The following is a 19,698-nucleotide window of genomic DNA, read 5'->3' on the forward strand; positions in this document are numbered from 1 at the left end:
CTCAGCATGGCAGAGGCACCTTCGTTGAAAGTGGAGATGGCCATACTGGCTGCTGCCTCAACCCTGCTTTTCCCCACAAAGACTGTTTTTGGACACCGCGTCCATATAACAGAGTTGAGGCACTCATTTGCATTTTGAGTGCCTCCATGCTGCAGCAGACTGTCACTTGACATGCGGTGATAAACTGGTATTAGTTTCCTCCCCACCTCTTTTGTTAAAAAATTTCCAGCATGGCATTTGTGGCTCTCCGGTGTTTTCCCATTCTCCTCTGCTTTCCTATACCAGCACCACGAGAGACTGCACCTTTTGTGCATAGGGTTGTCATCAGTGGACATGGAGTGGAGGAGACCTGCCCATATTGCGGTCTTTATTTGATCGATTGAACCCTGGTTATCCAAAATTGCCCCCCTATAATAATTTTGCAAGGTTTTGCATTTTTTCGCAGTCAGTTTCCCCACACCCTTCCCTCCTAACTTACCCTCTGTACTACACTTCCTTAGTGCTGTACCCATTCTTTTGTGGGCATGATTTGTACACTCCAATTTAATGATTTCCTGCCCAGGGTATGGGTTCAGTGCAACTACCTCCCTAAATGCTGTACTATCCCCATCTGATAGCATCTCAATGTACCGCACCTGGTGGCGATTCACAGATCTAAAGCCTCTTTTTTGCCAGGTGCCATCAAAAGAAACACTTATGTTTATGACTGCATCTGGATCCTTCCTCAGCAACTCTGCCACATCTGGGTCAACATCTGCATACGCCTGCCTGACCTGCTCCCTGGTCCTGTGCAGTGACTCCAGGCCTCTCTCAATTTCTGCCACTAAAATGAAATTTAAATGTAACATATCAGTTACCCCTAACAGAAATGAAAAATATTTTCAATCATTATTTTAGAGCACATTATATTTCCCCACCATATCACAATATATTGTAAAATATGCAAATAATATATTACACATCAATATAATTACCATGGGTATATTTGTAAATATATAGGGACTGTACATCTGATCAACTTTTCTTTTTACTTTAGTGGTAGGGGGAGAGAGAGAAAGAGAGAGAGGGACACGGAGCACCCAACACACACACGCGCAGTCGGGAGCGCGCGCAAAACGCTCCGCATCCCTCCCTCTCCGACTTCAGTTCAGAGAGGCTGTTTCCATACCTGTCACTCTTTTATTGTGTTTCTGGTATGTTTTGACGTGAAGTCCAGGGATCCCCAACACTTTGCTGATCTTTCTGAGGGCTGCATACCCCAACCCTAATTCGTGTGCTAAGAGAACCATGCGCACATTCACATCAAACGCCACATCGTTCCTGGTTGAGTCGTGGATACGTGTGGATGTATAGACACTTTTGCGGTACTGATCTGTTTGGCACAGACTGCACTCAATTATCAAACTGCTACAGAACCCCCGATTCTGCGGCTCGATGATAATTTGAAGCCCTGTCCCCGCGCAATTAGGACATATCAACACGCCGATCAGTTCATTCAACCGCGCTACATGAACTATCAGCCACTGCTGTGTGACGAGGCTTGGTGTTTGTTCATCACCCCCGTTGTCCTGCTTTCCAATTGACAGCTTGCGCATCGATGCGCTTTGTGAAGGCATTTCATCTTCTACTCCAGTAGAAGTTTCTTTTTGTTTACACCCTCTTGCTACCAACAATTGTTGTTGTCTTTTATGGGAACTCTTTAGGCTGAGTTTCCTCACTCGCTGTTTCGGCATTTTGACAGATCAGGTCTCCCGCGGAATGAATCTACCACAGAATGAATCTCCCGCGGCTGACAACAGGATGTCAGAGCATGTGATGCACCTGAACCAATCACGCTATCAGAAATCTGCACCAGCCCAATGAGAGCTCGGTGCTTGTGACAGCCCTCAGCGCGCGCGACAACTGTACCTCATAATGCCGGTGATCTGAATTCGGAATGCTGCAAAATCAACAGGCGCAGCATGACAAAGTGTAGTAAAATAAACATCTAAATGTGTATTTTGAACGTTTCCTTTCCAATAGTCTGAAAAAAGACATGTTATGGAAGCAAAATAGCACAAAATCTCAAAATTGACACAAAAAGAAAAAAGGTCTTTTTCACCTGCCGTGTCTCGCCTTAATAGGATAAACTACAAGTAGTCTACAAGTTTTCAGTTTTTAAATGTATAACCCAGGACTCTAGAATCACTGATGTGTGATCTTCGTATTGTGGTCTGCGAGTTCAATTGATGTGTCTCGTTCCTAGCGGTTTGTTTTACATTTTTGTACTATTAACATCAGCGCAACTGCTAACATTCTCTACAAGTAAGTAAACCTCTTGTGTGTGTTTGTTAGCTGATCATCCTGGCCAGCGGCGGTCCTCAGGCCCTGGTCAACATCATGAGGACCTTCACCTACGAGAAGCTGCTGTGGACCACCAGCAGAGTGCTCAAGGTGCTCTCAGTCTGCTCCAGCAACAAGCCTGCCATCGTAGAGGCTGGTACGTGTTTATGTTTATTCCCATACACCCACACTCCAGCTCACTCGCTGAAACGAGGTCTTATAGAATAAAAGGTCTAGACATTAATAACTATTTATATGGCACCTTTCATACATGGATTGCAGCTTAAAGTGCTTCACGGCAAATGGCATAAAATGAGCATACATACACAAATCAAGTTATTATTATTATACAGTTGACAGAATAAAAGCAATGCATAAAGTGCAGACATAAGAATAGGTATAAAAATACAATAAAAGTAGTGCAATGTAGAAAGTACAGTGTTGCTTGACGGCATGTGAGCTTACAAAGGTGGTCAATCATTTTCGCCATCAGAGGTGACTGGTCCATTCACAACCGGACGTGGTCACTTGTCCGAATGGCTTGTCAAATGACGCTCGTCGCATGTTTTGTCTTGTAACTCGAGACTGAAAGCACGCAATAGGTTGAGAGGGGTGTCGATCGAACAATGGGAAGTTTACCTTTCCAACAATGTATTGAAGACCGGAGCTGGCAGACGAGCGCATTTGGGCCATCCGGTGTTTAAGAGGTTAGGGGCCATGCGTAACAAGGCCATTGTAGAGGCTGGTATCTGCTTATACAGTCGGGTCCTTAAATATTTGAAGAATTGCAAATTAACATGCATAAATTAAACTGATGTAATCCACAAGTGTATAGATGATCAAGGGAACAAATAGTCTGTAGATTCTTATTGTCTTGGGAAATTAAATGTTAAATGGCTGCATTTATATAGTGCTTTTATCCAAAGCGCTTTACAATTTGTTTTACCCATTCACTCACATTCACACACAGACGGCGGAGGCAACCATGCAAGGTGCCAACCTGCTCATCGGGAGCAAATTAACCTACAGACGGTCCATGAATATTTGGACATTGACACCATTTCCACAATTTTGGCTCTACACTTTTTGGCTCCCAAGTGATGATTCGGGTCATTGTCCATCTGCAATGTGAAGCACCGTCCAATGAATTTATTTTTATTTTTTTATTGGTATTTTTCCCCCTCCATTTTCCTCCGATTTTCTCCCATCCCAATGTTAGTCGTATGCCAATTCCCAGTCCCTTCCTGGTCGCTGCGCACTTACCCCCCACAGTCAGATCATCTGGGAGAGTGGAGGCTACCACGTGCTTCCTCCGACACACGTCCAGCCAATCACAGCTTCTTTTCACCTGGCAGCGCGGATTCTCATCGAGAGGGCGTAGCGTGTGGGTGGGAGGATCACACTATCCCCCTCAAGTCCTATCCGCGCTTAGCAGGCGCCCCGACCGAACTGTAGGAGTCGCTGTTTACAACGACCCGGACCCACCCCGCCAGCTTCTCCCACCCTCTAATACTGCCAATTGTATTAGTGCAGACGGCCAGCCAAGCTGGTGACAACCCCGGAGCTGTGAGCTGGATTCGAACAGGCGAATCCAGCTCACAGCTCCGGGGTTGGTGACGAACGCAATCTCCGCTCGGCCACCTAACCGCCTCGTCCAATGAATTCTTAAGCATTTGGCTGAATAGGAGCAGATGATTTTGCCTGAACCACTTCAGAATTCATCCTGCTGCTTTTGTAAGCAGTCGCATCATCAATAAATACAAGGGAACCAGTTCCATTGGCAGCCATACATGCCCACGCCATAACACTACCACCATCATGCTTCACTGATTAAGTGGTGTGCTTTGGATCATGAGCAGTTCCTTTCCTTCTCCATACTCTTCTCTTCCATCATTCTGGTACATTGATATTTATCTCATCTGTCCATAGGATGTTGTTCCAGAACTGTACAGGCTTTTTTAGATGTTTTTTGGCAAACTAATCTAGTCTTCGTGTTTTTGAGGCTCACCAATGGTTTACATCTTGTGGTGAACCCTCTGTATTGAAGTCTACTCTTTATTGTTGACTTTAACACAGATATGCCATCCACCACAGTTGTTTTTCGTGGTCTTCCGGGTCTTTCTGTGTTTCTGAGCTCACCGGCGCATTCTTTCTTTTTAAGAATGTACCAAACAGTTGATTTGGCTACACCTAATGGTTTTGCTATCGCTCTGGTGTTTAGATTTTTCAGCCTAATGATGGCTTGCTTCATTTATAGTAACGGCTCTTTGGACATCATATTGAGAGTTGGCGGCAACATGCAAATGCCACACTTGGAAATTAACTCTAGACCTTTTATCTGCTCCTTGTAAATTAAATAATGAAGGAATAACACACACCTGGCCATGGAACAGCTGAGCAGCCAATTGTCCAAATACCCTCAAATTAAAGCTGAAAGTCTGCACTTAAGGGGAGACACTGCAGGTGAATAGGGTAAACAAATTAACTAATAGATATCACAATGAAACTTCCCCAGTTGATTACTTATATTAAGACAAGACTTTTTTGTATTACAAGTTTTCTGAAATTGTATGTTTAAATATGCAAATGAGGCATGATCTACTTAAATATGCACTAATTTGCATATAATTCCAGGACAGAAATCTGAACATTGGATAAAGCCATTTTCAAAATTATAGTTTCATTTTGTTGACATATTAGAGCCAAAGGTTATTACAGAGGGGATTTTGGATATCTCTTTTTATCACTCCATAAATCAGAAAATACTCCATTCAGTCAATTTTTATGGTAAAATTCCATATTTCGCCATGTTTTTAGGAATAAAATGTGATATAAATCAGGGTATGAATGCGATATCAACAAACCCTTCTGTAAATACCTTCAGAACATAGATATGAATAGAACTTGAAGGTTTGGTGTATGTGCGTGCTACTGAAGTGGAGATTTCTGGCTCAGAGTATGAGGAAAAACTCTTAAAACTCTTAAAACTCATTTTTGGGAAAACGCCTTCAAAGTTCTGTATTGTAAAATGCCAACCCTTTTTTTTTTAAACTGATATTTACAAACACAATACCTAATCAAACCATTAGTAATAGACAACCTAAACACATGCCTGATAACTGAATAATAATAATATTGATGTTATTGAACTGAACAGAACTACACACAGGCTACAAACGGTGTAGTACAGTGTAGTACCCCCTAATAGGCAAAACATATTTGAATAGATATCACTATGAAACTTTCCCAATTTGTTATGTACATATAAACTAAGAAAAAATATATTGCAAGTTTTCTGAAATGTATGTTTATATATGCAAATGAGTCACTTCCCCATTAAATATGTGCACATTTATGGATGCAATAAGGCAAAATGATGTAAAATAAACAACTAAATGTGTGTTATTGACATTTAATTGTCACTAGTTTCATAGAAGACATGTTTAGGAAGCAAAATATAACAAAATCTCAAAATCAACAAAAAAAGTATATTTGACTATTCACCTGCAGTGTCTCGCCTTAAAGCACATCTTTAACATTGTTTAATTTCAAATCCATTGTGGTGGTGTATAGAGCCAAAACAGTGACGTCCAAATATTATCGACCTGACTACTATATATACCCCACCCACACTCCAGCTCTTTGGGCTAAACAGGATGTCGGAGAATCTCCACAGTATTATAATTCAATGTTAGTGGCCACGTGTAACAAGGCTGTTGTGTTTACTCACCCACTCACTCAGTCACATACATGCACAGACAGACGGACAGTGTGTGTTTCATGCTAAATCTGTTCTTGCCTCTAAACTGTGTGTGTAGGAGGCATGCAGGCTCTGGGGCTCCACCTGACAGACCCCAGCCAGCGGCTGGTGCAGAACTGCCTCTGGACCCTCAGGAATCTGTCTGACGCTGCCACCAAACAGGTAACCCCCCCCCCCCCCACACACACACACACACTGTCCTGAAAGACTGCATCCAACCTTCATCCTTATTTTTTTTTACCATCCTCTGTCTTTCTATCTATCTGTATATCTTATCAATCCATCTTTCTCCCCATCTCTCAATCCATCTTCCTCACTCTCTTATTGTGTTTCTGTCTGTTTCTCTTATCTCTCTATCTCCTCTCTACTCCTATCCTCTCTCTACACTCTGTCTCCTATCCTCTCTCCGTCTCCTCTCTCTCTCTCTAAACTCCGTCTCCTATCCTCTCTCCGTCTCCTCTCTACTCCTATCCTCTCTACACTCCGTCTCCTATCCTCTCTCTGTCTCCTCTCTCTAAACTCTGTCTCCTATCCTCTCTCTGTCTCCTCTCTCTAAACTCCGTCTCCTATCCTCTCTCCGTCTCCTCTCTACTCCTATCCTCTCTAAACTCCGTCTCCTATCCTCTCTCCGTCTCCTCTCTACTCCTATCCTCTCTAAACTTTGTCTCCTATCCTCTCTGTCTCCTCTCTACTCCTATCCTCTCTACACTCTGTCTCTTATCCTCTCTCTGTCTCCTCTCTCTAAACTCCGTCTCCTATCCTCTCTGTCTCCTCTCTCTAAACTCCGTCTCCTATCCTCTCTCCGTCTCCTCTCTCTAAACTCTGTCTCCTATCCCCTGTCCGTCTCCTCTCTCTCTCTAAACTCCGTCTCCTATCCTCTCTCCGTCTCCTCTCTACTCCTATCCTCTCTACACTCTGTCTCCTATCCTCTCTCTGTCTCCTCTCTCTAAACTCCGTCTCCTATCCTCTCTCTGTCTCGTCTCTCTACACTCTGTCTCCTATCCTCTCTCTGTCTCCTCTCTCTAAACTCCGTCTCCTATCCTCTCTCCGTCTCCTCTCTACTCCTATCCTCTCTACACTCTGTCTCCTATCCACTCTGTCTCCTCTCTCTAAACTCCGTCTCCTATCCTCTCTCCGTCTGCTCTCTCTCCGTCTCCTCTCTCTCTACACTATGTCTCCTATCCTCTCTCCGTCTCCTCTCTCTCTACACTCTCGTTCTCTTATCCTCCCCCTCTCTCTAGGAGGGTATGGAGGGTCTTCTGGGAACCCTGGTGCAGCTGCTGGGCAGTGATGACATCAACGTGGTGACGTGTGCCGCAGGCATCCTGTCCAACCTCACCTGCAACAACTACAGTAACAAGCTGATGGTTTGCCAGGTAGGCACTACATTCATACAATCTTTATTTCATCTCGACGTGTCACTGAGAGCAAGCTCTCATTTACAATGACGCCAAGAAGCACGGCACGTAATGAATACAGAAACGATATAGAAAAGGAAAAGTCGATCAATTAAACAATCTAAATGAATTAAAACGACTACAGACTGAGGTGAAATGGCTGGCTAATTTAAACTGACCAGTGGAGACTAAAGTATTGAGTTTTAAAGTGCTTTATATGCCTCCCACTAGCTGCTAGGTAGGAACTACTAGGCACAATTAATGTATAAAGCAAAAAGTCATGCACTTCCAAGAAACATTCAAGAATTGTTCTTTGATAGGGAGGGGGGTTATAATCTGAGGGGAGAACACAATTTAAAGGTGCTAAACGTACGCACTACCATGAGAAAACACTGCATCTCAATATGTGGAGTGAAACTGTGGAACAGTCTTAATGTGGTGTTAAAGCAATGTCCAAACATGAGACAATTCAAACTGATGTATAAGGAAATTATGTTCACAAGGTACAGGGATGAAGAAGGGACTTGATATTCACAGGTGTTTACATTTTTATTTTGTTTCTATTTTATTTTATTTTATACATATATAGTTTTTGTTTTTTGTTTTGCATATATATATATATATTTTTTTTTTCTTTTCTTTTCTTTTCTTTTTTATGTTTAAAATAGTACACTCATTTGAGTAGTGGAAAAGGGGTAGGATTAAATAAGTGTATACTTCTTCCTACTCCTTTTCGAACATGCAGATTGAGTTGTTTTTCTTTTTTGTTATTGTTTGTTGTATTCATTGCATGTTCGAAATAAAGACTTCAAATCAAAAAAATCAAATCAACTACAGCACCTCCCACTAGCTGCTAGGTAGGAACTACAGCACCTCCCACTAGCTGCTAGGTAGGAACTATAGCACCTCCCACTGCTGCTAGGTAGGAACTATAGCACCCCCCACTAGCTGCTAGGTAGGAACTATAGCACCTCCCACTGCTGCTAGGTAGGAACTATAGCACCTCCCACTGCTGCTAGGTAGGAACTATAGCACCTCCCACTGCTGCTAGGTAGGAACTATAGCACCTCCCACTGCTGCTAGGTAGGAACTATAGCACCTCCCACTGCTGCTAGGTAGGAACTATAGCACCTCCCACTGCTGTTAGGTGGGAACTATAGCACCGCCCACTGCTGCTAGGTAGGAACTATAGCACCTCCCACTGCTGCTAGGTAGGAACTATAGCACCTCCCACTGCTGCTAGGTGGGAACTATAGCACCTCCCACTGCTGTTAGGTGGGAACTATAGCACCGCCCACTAGCTGTTAGGTGGGAACTATAGCACCGCCCACTAGCTGTTAGGTGGGAACTATAGCACCTCCCACTTCTGTTAGGTGGGAACTATAGCACCTCCCACTGCTGTTAGGTGGGAACTATAGCACCGCCCACTAGCTGTTAGGTGGGAACTATAGCACCGCCCACTAGCTGTTAGGTGGGAACTATAGCACCTCCCACTTCTGTTAGGTAGGAACTATAGCACCTCCCACTGCTGCTAGGTAGGAACTATAGCACCTCCCACTGCTGCTAGGTAGGAACTATAGCACCTCCCACTGCTGCTAGGTGGGAACTATAGCACCTCCCACTAGCTGCTAGGTTGGAACTACAGCACCTCCCACTAGCTGTTAGGTGGGAACTATAGCACCTCCCACTGCTGCTAGGTAGGAACTATAGCACCTCCCACTGCTGCTAGGTAGGAACTATAGCACCTCCCACTGCTGCTAGGTGGGAACTATAGCACCCCCCATTGCTGCTAGGTAGGAACTACAGCACCTCCCACTAGCTGTTAGGTGGGAACTATAGCACCTCCCACTAGCTGTTAGGTGGGAACTATAGCACCTCCCACTGCTGCTGGGCAGTGTTGTGTAGTAACGTCTTACTTTAAAGTAAGGATTTACAATTTCCACAATTGGTGTTGTCAAGTGGGATCTAGTCTAAAGACTGTGTTGTGATTGGTGTTAGGTGGGATCTAGTCTAAAGACTGTGTTGTGATTGGTGTTGTTAGGTGCGATCTAGTCTAAAGACTATTGAGATTGGTTGTTGTCTAAATACTAGGCTTGGGCGGTATGACGGTATTACGGTATACCGGGGTATTTAGAAATACCAACGGTATTGAAAATCAATACCGTCAAAATCACAGTTGGTTTTAAGTTTCTATTTCCACTGAAACGGAGTTTATACAGGGACGGCATTGGGTTTCGGTTTCCATTAGTGAAACGGAGTTAACTTTCGAGTTGGTTGAAGTGCGTGCACACAGACACGCAGCACGGCTAGCAGAGGGCAGGGGAGGCGGTCCGTATTTCCCCGCACAGAGCTGAGCTGAGCATACACTAACCTGTATGCATTTCCTCTATCTCTGAGCAGCTGCTAAAGCTTAAGCAATAATAATAATATGTTACCATTGAACGATGAAGCGTCGAAGTTAACCACCGTCACTCCAGCCCACGATGAGCTCCCTGACCACAGATGGCTAACGTTTTGTCAAACAAGAGCTAAACTTGCACACACTGTCGCATTTGGACAATTAAAGGACTGGAGTCTGTTCGGATTTAAGCAAAACCCTCGCGCCACGAGTCGACTCGCCAGTGACTTCATCCAGCACAACGAGACTACGAGAGACGGAGGCACTTCTTTGGGAATGTAATATAAAACGGGGTGAGTGAGTGTTGACATTTTTTAATCTTAATGCAACTGGCTCACGTTGATACGATGGTGCCGGACTGCCGGCCGGGCTAACTAGCTACCGTTAGCTCACGTCAATACCTGGATGGTGCCGGCAGGCGGCAGTGGCTCCCTTCTGTGATTTGTTTACCTCAAGGTTGAAGAAAGTGCACTTTCAGGTTGAAAGAACGGCCCTAATCTCAATGTGTTTCAATATAAGCAAGCGTTATGTATGGTGATAATAACGAGTATATTGTTAACTGCCCCCCCCCCCCCCCCCCCCCCGCTGATGAAAATGAAAGTCATACCGTCATATACCGTATACCGGGGTATTAGGTCATCATGGTATGACGGTGTGAAAAAAATTATACCGCCCAGGCCTACTAAATACTGTTGTGATTGGTTGTGTCTGGTGGGATCTAGTCTAAAGTAGGGCTGCAACTAATGACTAATTTGGTAGTCGACTAATCTGCCGATAATTTTTTCGATTAGTCGACTAATCGAAAACCAATGTAAACAACAACAAAAAAAAAAAGAGGATTTTTTTTTTTTTTAAACTACCTATCTTTGTGAAAGTGGCTTCTCAGCTCTGGTCCAGCTGAAGACAGAGCAGAGGAACAGATTGGACATTGAGCATGACCTCAGAGTTGCTTGTCTACCATCACCCCAGACTTTGAGACTCTTGTCAGGACCAAACAACAACATCATAACATGATGATCCCATAGCAAATTAAAATAATGACTCATGAAACATTTGAATTTGGATCTTTAAGCCACTTTAAATGAAAATGTATTTGAAGAACAATACAGCAATCACTCATAACAAGATAAATAAATTAAATGATACAAATTAAAGTGGAAGTGTACTTTAAATAACTTTTGTTTGCTGTGTGTGAGAGGAGTCCGTGTGTGTATGTGTGTGTCTTACTCTGATCGCTGTGTGAGTGAGAGGAGTGTGTACTGTGTAATTTGTGTGTGTGTCTTACTCTGATCGCTGTGTGAGTGAGAGGTGTGTACTGTGTAATTTGTGTATGTGTGTGTCTTACTCTGATCGCTGTGTGTGAGTGAGAGGAGTGTGAATGTGTGTGTGTGTCTTACTCTGATCGCTGTGTGTGAGTGAGAGGAGTATGTGTGTGTGTCTTACTCTGATCGCTGTGTGTGAGTGAGAGGAGTGTGTATGTGTGTGTGTCTTACTCTGATCGCTGTGTGTGAGTGAGAGGAGTGTGTATGTGTGTGTCTAGGCCTGCCGCGATAAGCAATAAATCGATTAATTGCCGCGATAATTAAAATTAATGCAATGATTTTGACGGGCGCGATTAATTGCTATTTGCGCGTTTGTTTTAATGAGGCGGAACCAGTGCCCCTTGTCAGTCACTGTCCGTGTTGGGAGGCGGGCCGCTGGCTTTACTACAGAGCAGAGAGCACAGCACAGGAGCTCCGTGGGGCAACACCACATAGCTTAACTACATTTCTCAATAGTGTTGCTCCTTTTAACCAAGTAGCGTTATTTGTAGTGTAACGTTAGCGTTTTAACGTTAGTAGATAACGTTAAAACTAACTTAAAGTTAGTTGTTCACCAACAATCTCAACATTTGTTTTATCATTAGCTCATGTCGATCTACTAGTAGCATCAGCAAGCTAACGTTAGCTGGCCCCAGTCCACTAGCAGCATGTCGATCTACCAGCAGCATCAGCAAGCTAACGTTAGCTGGCCCCAGCCCATTAGCAGCATGTCGAAGTAGTAGTAGCATCAGCAAGCTAACGTTAGCTGGCCCCAGTCCACCAGCAGCATGTCGATCTACCAGCAGCATCAGCAAGCTAGGATAATCACAACAATACTTACGGTCCGGTCGGTGGGCTTCAAAATAAAAGTCTAAAACACCGGAAAAGACGGAGCGGTGGGCTTCAAAATAAAAGTTTTGGGAAATAAATTTCTAAAAAAAAAATTCTCTAACCGGTCGCAATAATATCGCTTATCGCGATATTTTCGGGGGCAATTAATCGCCCAGCAAAATTTGTTATCGTGGCAGGCCTATGTGTGTCTTACTCTGATCGCTGTGTGAGTGAGAGGAGTGTGTATGTGTGTGTGTCTTAGGCTGAGGTTACACCTTTCGTATCATCTTCGTATTGTTTTCTTATACGCATCGCCGCGTATCGCCGCGACGTCATGCGCCTCGAGTCACACTTTCGTTTTTTTTTTCGTTTTTGTCAGCCAAGCACACTGATGTAGTACACTGCCAAAGCAGTAGGTGGCAGTAGGTGGCAAACATGAAGGCAATTTCAACCAATCAGAACGAATGTGCCAATACACTTCCTGGTGGAAGCTCCACCAAAAGAAATGTCAATAAGGCAGCCTATGCCGCGCCACCATCTTGTTTACTCAATGCAGCAATAATTTTCCAGCAAAGCCTAATAAAAGTGCAATAAACAAAACGGATACATTCACTGTGTGTTCTGCTTGTCATTTGTTGATGAAACAAAACTAACATCAACACAAGTGACCACCAAGAGCGGATAGTTTTAGTCTAAAAAACGCTCGGTAGCATTGTTAGCTGCATGCTAACGTCAATGGAGTATGCCATTATAACAATATAGCATTGTGGCTAGAAGCTAACGTTAGCTCACGCTACTTAGCCAGCAACAAAACTGATGATATCGCGAGCTATCAGTAGTTAGATAACATTAGAGACAACGCTGTGTGTATTAAACAAAGGTGAATAGATGACTGGGCCATTTTGTTTAATGCTTGTTAAGTTGAAAGAGGAACTCTGAGCTAACAGGGTCTGAATCCTGATAGCTCACGTTAGCCAGCTCATGCAATCGGTAATGCTAGCAGAATGAATGGATGTAAACTTTATTTAACATATTGCATATGGGTACAATACAATACGGCTCAATACAAACAATTGTTAAGGGAATGCAGACTGTTGTAGCTTGGACTGGGGTCCTTATAACAATAACTTGACAACACATGGTAGCTGAAGCTATTTGGGACACGGAGCTCTGTCCCAAACACACACACTGTTGTCACCGGAAGGGCACGCAGATGGTATCTACTGCGCATGGGCGTTTTCGCAACAACTGCTCCGTGCTGACTACACGCTGTATTCCTGGCGTTTTTTTTGCGTATCTCCAAACGCAAACACAATTTTGCGTTTCAGCCGTATCCACAAAAAAACGCCAAAAAACGCGTTTCTGTGTAGATAGGACATGATACGTCGTCAAAAACGTATAAAAAAACGCCAGGAATACACTAGTCTAACCTCAGCCTTACTCTGATCGCTGTGTGTGAGTGAGAGGAGTGTGTATGTGTGTCTTACTCTGATCGCTGTGTGTGAGTGAGAGGAGTGTGTATGTGTGTGTGTCTTACTCTGATCGCTGTGTGTGAGTGAGAGGAGTGTGTATGTGTGTGTCTTACTCTGATCGCTGTGTGTGAGTGAGAGGAGTGCGTGTGTAATGTATTGTGTGTCTAGTCTGATCATCATCTCCTGCAGGGGAACAATGTTTTCAATGTCCAAAATTTGCTATGGGATCATCATGTTATGATGTTGTCTGGAACCCTGAGAAGCCACTCTCACAAAGATAGGTAGTGCACAAAAAAAAAAAAAAATTAAATAAAGTTTTTATTTTTTTTAATTTTTTAATTTTATTAATATTTAATGACTAATCGACGCAACAATTTCTCGTCGACGATTTTTTTATAATCGACGTCGTCGATTATGTCGACTAATCGTTGCAGCCCTAGTCTAAAGACTGTATTGTGATTGGTTGTTGTGTATCAGGTGGGTTGTATTCTAAAGACTATTGCTATTGGTTGTTGTGTGTCAGGTGGGAGGTATAGAGGCTCTAGTGCGCACTGTGCTCAGGGCCGGCGACAGGGAGGACATCACAGAGCCTGCGGTATGCGCCCTGCGTCACCTGACCTCCCGCCACCAGGATGCAGAGATGGCCCAGAATGCTGTGCGCCTGCACTACGGTCTGCCTGTGGTGGTCAAGCTGCTCCACCCCCCCTCCCACTGGCCCCTTATCAAGGTACACACACGCATGCTCCAAGTTTGGCTGCTGGTAGATACTTGCTGAATAATGACCCAGATAACGTGTGCTCTGATACATACGGTGATAGTTGTAGGTAACTACAATAAGATCTGTCATACAAATCAGTAGGGCTGTACTGAATAGTTCGAAGCTTTATTCGAATTCTAAATCAACATTAACATTTTCTTTATTATTATTTTTAATTGTAAAAAGAAAATTTGTCTATTCATTCTGTTAAACCAATGGGGTTTTTCTTCACAGTTACAGATAAAGATTAGGCTACACTAATATTATAGTATAACTCGTCATAAAAATGTAAATAAAACATTTATCATAAATGATGTAGCCTATGTCACAATCACTTTCCTACCAACCGTGCCCTTATTGGATTATTTATGTTGACGAAACTGACTAGTTATATTCATTAACACATTCCCGGCCAATCATGTATATATACGTGATTGCGAGCCGACGCTTGACGGCCAATCATGTGTACGATTTTAACTCGTTTTTTTCTTTTATTCGATTTTAATATCCTATTCCATGTCACAGAGCTGTATTTTGGCTGGAAAAGGCATATTGGGACTCTGAAAGTGCAGTACAGGCCAGATCCTGGTATTGGCACTGTCTCGAGAATGCAGTAATCCTTGTTGCAGACTTGGGCCCAGTCCACAAGATCACCGGGTATTTTTGACAAGGGTTTAAAAAAAAAAATTTAGAAAAAGAAAAAAAAACTCTGTATACACGGGTGGTTTAAACTGATGTAATATACATGTAGTACAATGCCAAAGCAATAGGTGGCGATGTAGTTCAAACATGCAGGCCATTTCAACCAATCGGAAGGGTTGAACGCGTCACTGTTACATGAGGGAATGTCCTTCACAAAACAGAAACCCGCCATCTTTAAATTGCTCGCTTAGCACATTAGCATTCATTCTTTGTTTGCAGCAAGAAAAAAGTGCAATAAACAAAAAAGGATACATTCACTGTGTTCTGCCTCATTTGTTGATGAAACAACCAACATCAACACAATTTACCACCAAGAGCGTAGAGTTCAGGCTCACAAAAAGAGCGCTGATGTTGTTAGCTTACATGCTAATGTGATTGGGATTTGCCATTATAATAGTTAGCATTGCGGCTAGCGTACACTAGCGTAGTAATGTTAACGCTAGTAGAATGAATGGATGAAAACGTTATTTAACAGATTACAGAATGGGTACAATACGGCTCAATACAAACAATTGTTAAGGGGATGCAGGCTGTTGTAGTTTGGACTGGGTTCCTTATAACAATAACTTGACAACACATGAGCTTAGTTGGTAGCCGCAGCTACTTGGGACAGCTCTGCCGTAAACACTGGAAATGACCTCGGTTACTATGTCCACACGCAACCACTGCAACCGGGATGCTCGCAAAACTCCACCCTGGACTCGATTTCCATCGATTTCACATTATTAGCTTAGCGCCTCATAAATAGCTTTGCAGGAATGATCCCAGACCATTCCGATTTAACAACTCATATTCACCACGGTATAAAACGGGAACGTATTGATGAAAAAAAATTTCTTTATGGGATATTGAACGGAAGGTTTATACTGTCAATTGACAATGACATTGGATCCATAGCTATAATATAAGTTGATTTAATTAAAAAAATATACTAATTTAATCACTTTATTCAAATTGAAGATTTTCTTTTTTGAGAAATCAAATTGATTTTATTTATATTTTTTATATATAAATTTTTTTTTTATGATTACGTCATAAAATATGACGACAGACATTCGAAGCTTCATTCAAAAAATACATAAAATTTTTTTACATGCTTTGAATGTATATAAAAAAAAAAAAAAAAAAGTAGTAGTAGTATGTTGTGACATACCGTAATACTGTTTTCTTAAGCCTTCAAAAATAATGATTTTGACTATTAATACCCCCCCCCCATCCAGGCTACAGTTGGTCTGATCCGCAACCTGGCCCTTTGCCCAGCCAATCACAGCGCTCTGCGGGAGCAGGGAGCCATCCCCCGATTGGTCCAGCTGCTGGTCAGGGCCCACCAGGACACCCAGAGGCGCACTAGCATGGGAGGCAACCAGCAACAGTTTGTGGTACGGGCTGATAACACTGATGTAGACTGAAGAGGCTTGTTGTGTATTTGTTGTTGAATACCATGTAGACTGAAGACTCATTGTGATGTTGTGTAGTTGTTGAATACCATGTAGACTGAAGAGGCTTGTTGTGTATTTGTTGTTGTTGAATACCATGTAGACTGAAGAGGCTTGTTGTGTATTTGTTGTTGAATACCCTATAGACTGAAGAGGCTTGTGTATTTGTTGTTGAATACCCTATAGACTGAAGAGGCTTGTGTATTTGTTGTTGAATACCCTATAGACTGAAGAGGCTTGTTGTGTATTTGTTGTTGAATACCCTATAGACTGAAGAGGCTTGTTGTGTATTTGTTGTTGAATACCATGTAGACTGAAGAGGCTTGTTGTGTAGTTGTTGGAGAATACCGTATAGACTGAATAGACTTGTTGTGTAGTTGTTGGAGAATACCCTATAGACTGAAGAGACTAGTTGTGTAGTTGTTGAATACCCTATAGACTGAAGAGACTAGTTGTGTAGTTGTTGTTGAATACCCTATAGACTGAAGAGAGTAGTTGTTGAATACCCTATATAGACTGAAGAGACTAGTTGTTGGGAGTGGCTCGGGAGGTTCCCGGTTCGATTCCCCTGGCAGTGTGTTGGAAGTGTCCTTGAGCAAGACACTTAACCCCTAACTGCTCCCGATGAGCAGGTTGGCACCTTGCATGGTCGCCTCTGCCATTGGTGTGTGAGTGAATGGGTAAAATGTGAGGAACAAATTGTAAAGCGCTTTGGATAAAAGCTCTATATAAATGTACCATTTACGTATCGCAGCAACCATGATGTCGCCTCTGTTAGAAATTTGCTCTGTTGCCATCTTGGTCCTTTGTATATATAAAAAAAAAAGAAGAAAAAAAAACTTTTTGCAATTGGTGTCTATAGTACTAAGGAAATACTATAGTTATTGACCTATCTCAAACCACACCATCTTTTCTTGATCCTCCAATCACAATGGCACAACAAAGTTTGTCAGAGGGAAGCAATAGTTGTGATTGGAGGACACAAGCGATTACAACCCCCCTTGCCCTTGCTACGTGAGTGTAATGAAACTCCACCCTGATTTTGAGCAGTCTTTTTCTGGTGGGAATATTTGCTACTTGCGTTTGATGGTTTGCTGAACTGCCGTGTCTTCCAGGAGGGTGTGCGCATGGAGGAGATTGTGGAGGGCTGCACGGGGGCTCTGCACATCCTGGCCCGGGACGTCCACAACAGGATCGTTATCCGGGGACTCAACACCATTCCACTCTTTGTCCAGGTAAAAATTATTCCTATTTGATTTATTTTATATATATAAACGTCTAACTGGTATCCGGTATGTCGTTATGTGGGATATGTTTTCAGCTCAGAGTTGTGGGAAAATTCTATGATGTATGAAAATATACATTACAATAAACTGTGCTCAAGGGGAAACCTGGTCCCTGGGACACTGAAAAGTTACCATTTTACTGTTCTTTTCAATTGCAGGGCCAGACATTTTGTTATTATTTACTATTCAAAGAAGCATCTGCTAGGCTTCCATTTGAGTTAAAATGAGACTCATAATTCAAATAATTACATCATAGCAGCAGGCTCTGCAATTATCTCTCAAAACTACGTAGTAGGTCTGCAACGATGAGTTGACGTCAACAAATTTAGTTGTTTTGCATATTCATGACCGACTCATCGTATGGTTACTTCTGTGCCGTCTTGGCGGTGGAAATGGCAGACCTTCAAAGTCATAACATGCAACGTTTAATCTAACTAGTGCACAATGAATGAGTCTCATTCTAAATATAAATTAATTCTCTTAAACCACTGTGATTCTGCCCAGAGCCAGGACTCTACAGTGTGCATTTGAAATGGCATGGGACCGGATGGCAGAATTCAGTACTGTTATCTACAAAACCTTCTGTTTAATCATCTTCCCTTTATTAATTTCCTTAGATTTTTTGCACACGTGATCTCAAGAAGGTACTGAACGAGCTCAGTGGCAGTTTTTCATGTCTGGTCATTTTTAGCATGGTGTTATTCACTGTAAAAAATGCAAAGAAAAATCATAATTCATATTCTTCTTTGTTTCATCACAATTTAAGCAAGCCTAGTAATAGACACACTATTTCTGACACTGGGAATACATTCCCTGAGGTCCATATATGTCCCTAGATTCCAAGACCATGCAAATGGACCTTGTAGAAGTGGAGCAGTCTTCCATTTACTTAGGTATGTATTTTTAGGTGGATTTTCAGAAAATAGGGCTCAGGCTTAAGAGGTGAATAATAATAATCTTGCGTCCTCTTCTTCTCGCCAGTTGCTGTATTCTCCAGTGGAGAACATCCAGCGCGTGGCGGCAGGTGTCCTGTGTGAACTGGCCCAGGACAAGGAGGCGGCCGAGGCCATCGAGGCAGAGGGGGCCACCGCCCCGCTCACAGAGCTGCTGCACTCCCGCAACGAGGGCGTCGGTGAGCAGGAGATGTGGCGGCGTGGAAGACATTTCAGTGGAATTGACCCGTCTCAAGCGGCAGCGCCTGCTTTTCTTGACCCCCTCCGGTCACAACTGCTGCTCTCTTCAAGCGACGGTTGTGACTGGAGAATGAAGAAGAGGGCAGAGATTGAGATGGGTCAATTGCGTTGCTAGGGAACAGCTTGGACCACTAGTTGATTTTACGTCTGCTCTAGGGATGTGCGTAGCGGTTATTTTGATAGCCGGCTATACGCTGTCATTAACCGGATGAAACCCGGTTAGCTGTTTTCTTTTTCCTCTGTCTCGTGTGTTCACTTTATTTAAAGGTTTTACACACACCCTATACAATTAATGGGAAATAATAATATATATATATATATATATATATATATATATATATATATATATATATATATATATATATATATATAAAAAGCAAATTAACTGTAAATAATATAAGTTAATTTAAAAATGGTTAACCGGATATCCTTGCACATGTCTGATCTGTCACAGGGTTTGCTAATATCAACAACAACTGACAGAAAATCTAACGCAGTCTGTTCTAGAAGGTGTATGTTTATTTCTGTTGGAGGCTTGTGAAATGTCACTTTTATTTATTTTTTTAAAGCTCAGTATGACTGATTCTATTTGATTTTTAAGTGTTATTGGAGCAATTTGATCAAACCCTGTCTTAAAATAAGACTACTCATGATAAGTTATTGGTATACAAGTTGGCAAGTCGGAAGTAAGTTTCCATTTCCATGTTCCTCCCTGTAGCAACGTATGCAGCAGCCGTCCTGTTCCGTATGTCTGAGGACAAGCCTCAGGACTACAAGAAACGCCTGTCAGTAGAGCTGACCAGCTCCTTGTTCAGAACCGAGCCCATGGCCTGGAATGAGGTA

The 19,698-nt window shown here is 42.7% G+C and overlaps 1 protein-coding gene across 1 annotated transcript in view; it reads left to right on the top strand.

Moving 5' to 3' along the window:
• The window catches only part of LOC311227049 (catenin beta-1-like), a 49,982-nt gene that overhangs the window by 25,086 nt on the left and 5,198 nt on the right, over nt 1-19,698 (top strand). The window contains exons 7-14 of the mRNA XM_084312566.1: nt 2,335-2,479; nt 6,141-6,244; nt 7,324-7,458; nt 14,005-14,208; nt 16,161-16,319; nt 17,492-17,611; nt 18,644-18,794; nt 19,574-19,695. Coding sequence (XP_084168692.1) covers nt 2,335-2,479; nt 6,141-6,244; nt 7,324-7,458; nt 14,005-14,208; nt 16,161-16,319; nt 17,492-17,611; nt 18,644-18,794; nt 19,574-19,695 — 1,140 coding nt within the window. The remainder of the gene's footprint in view (nt 1-2,334; nt 2,480-6,140; nt 6,245-7,323; nt 7,459-14,004; nt 14,209-16,160; nt 16,320-17,491; nt 17,612-18,643; nt 18,795-19,573; nt 19,696-19,698) is intronic.

This window comes from Notolepis coatsorum, assembly GCF_963971535.1.
Source record: "Notolepis coatsorum genome assembly, chromosome: 4".
Lineage (NCBI taxonomy): Eukaryota > Metazoa > Chordata > Actinopteri > Aulopiformes > Paralepididae > Notolepis > Notolepis coatsorum.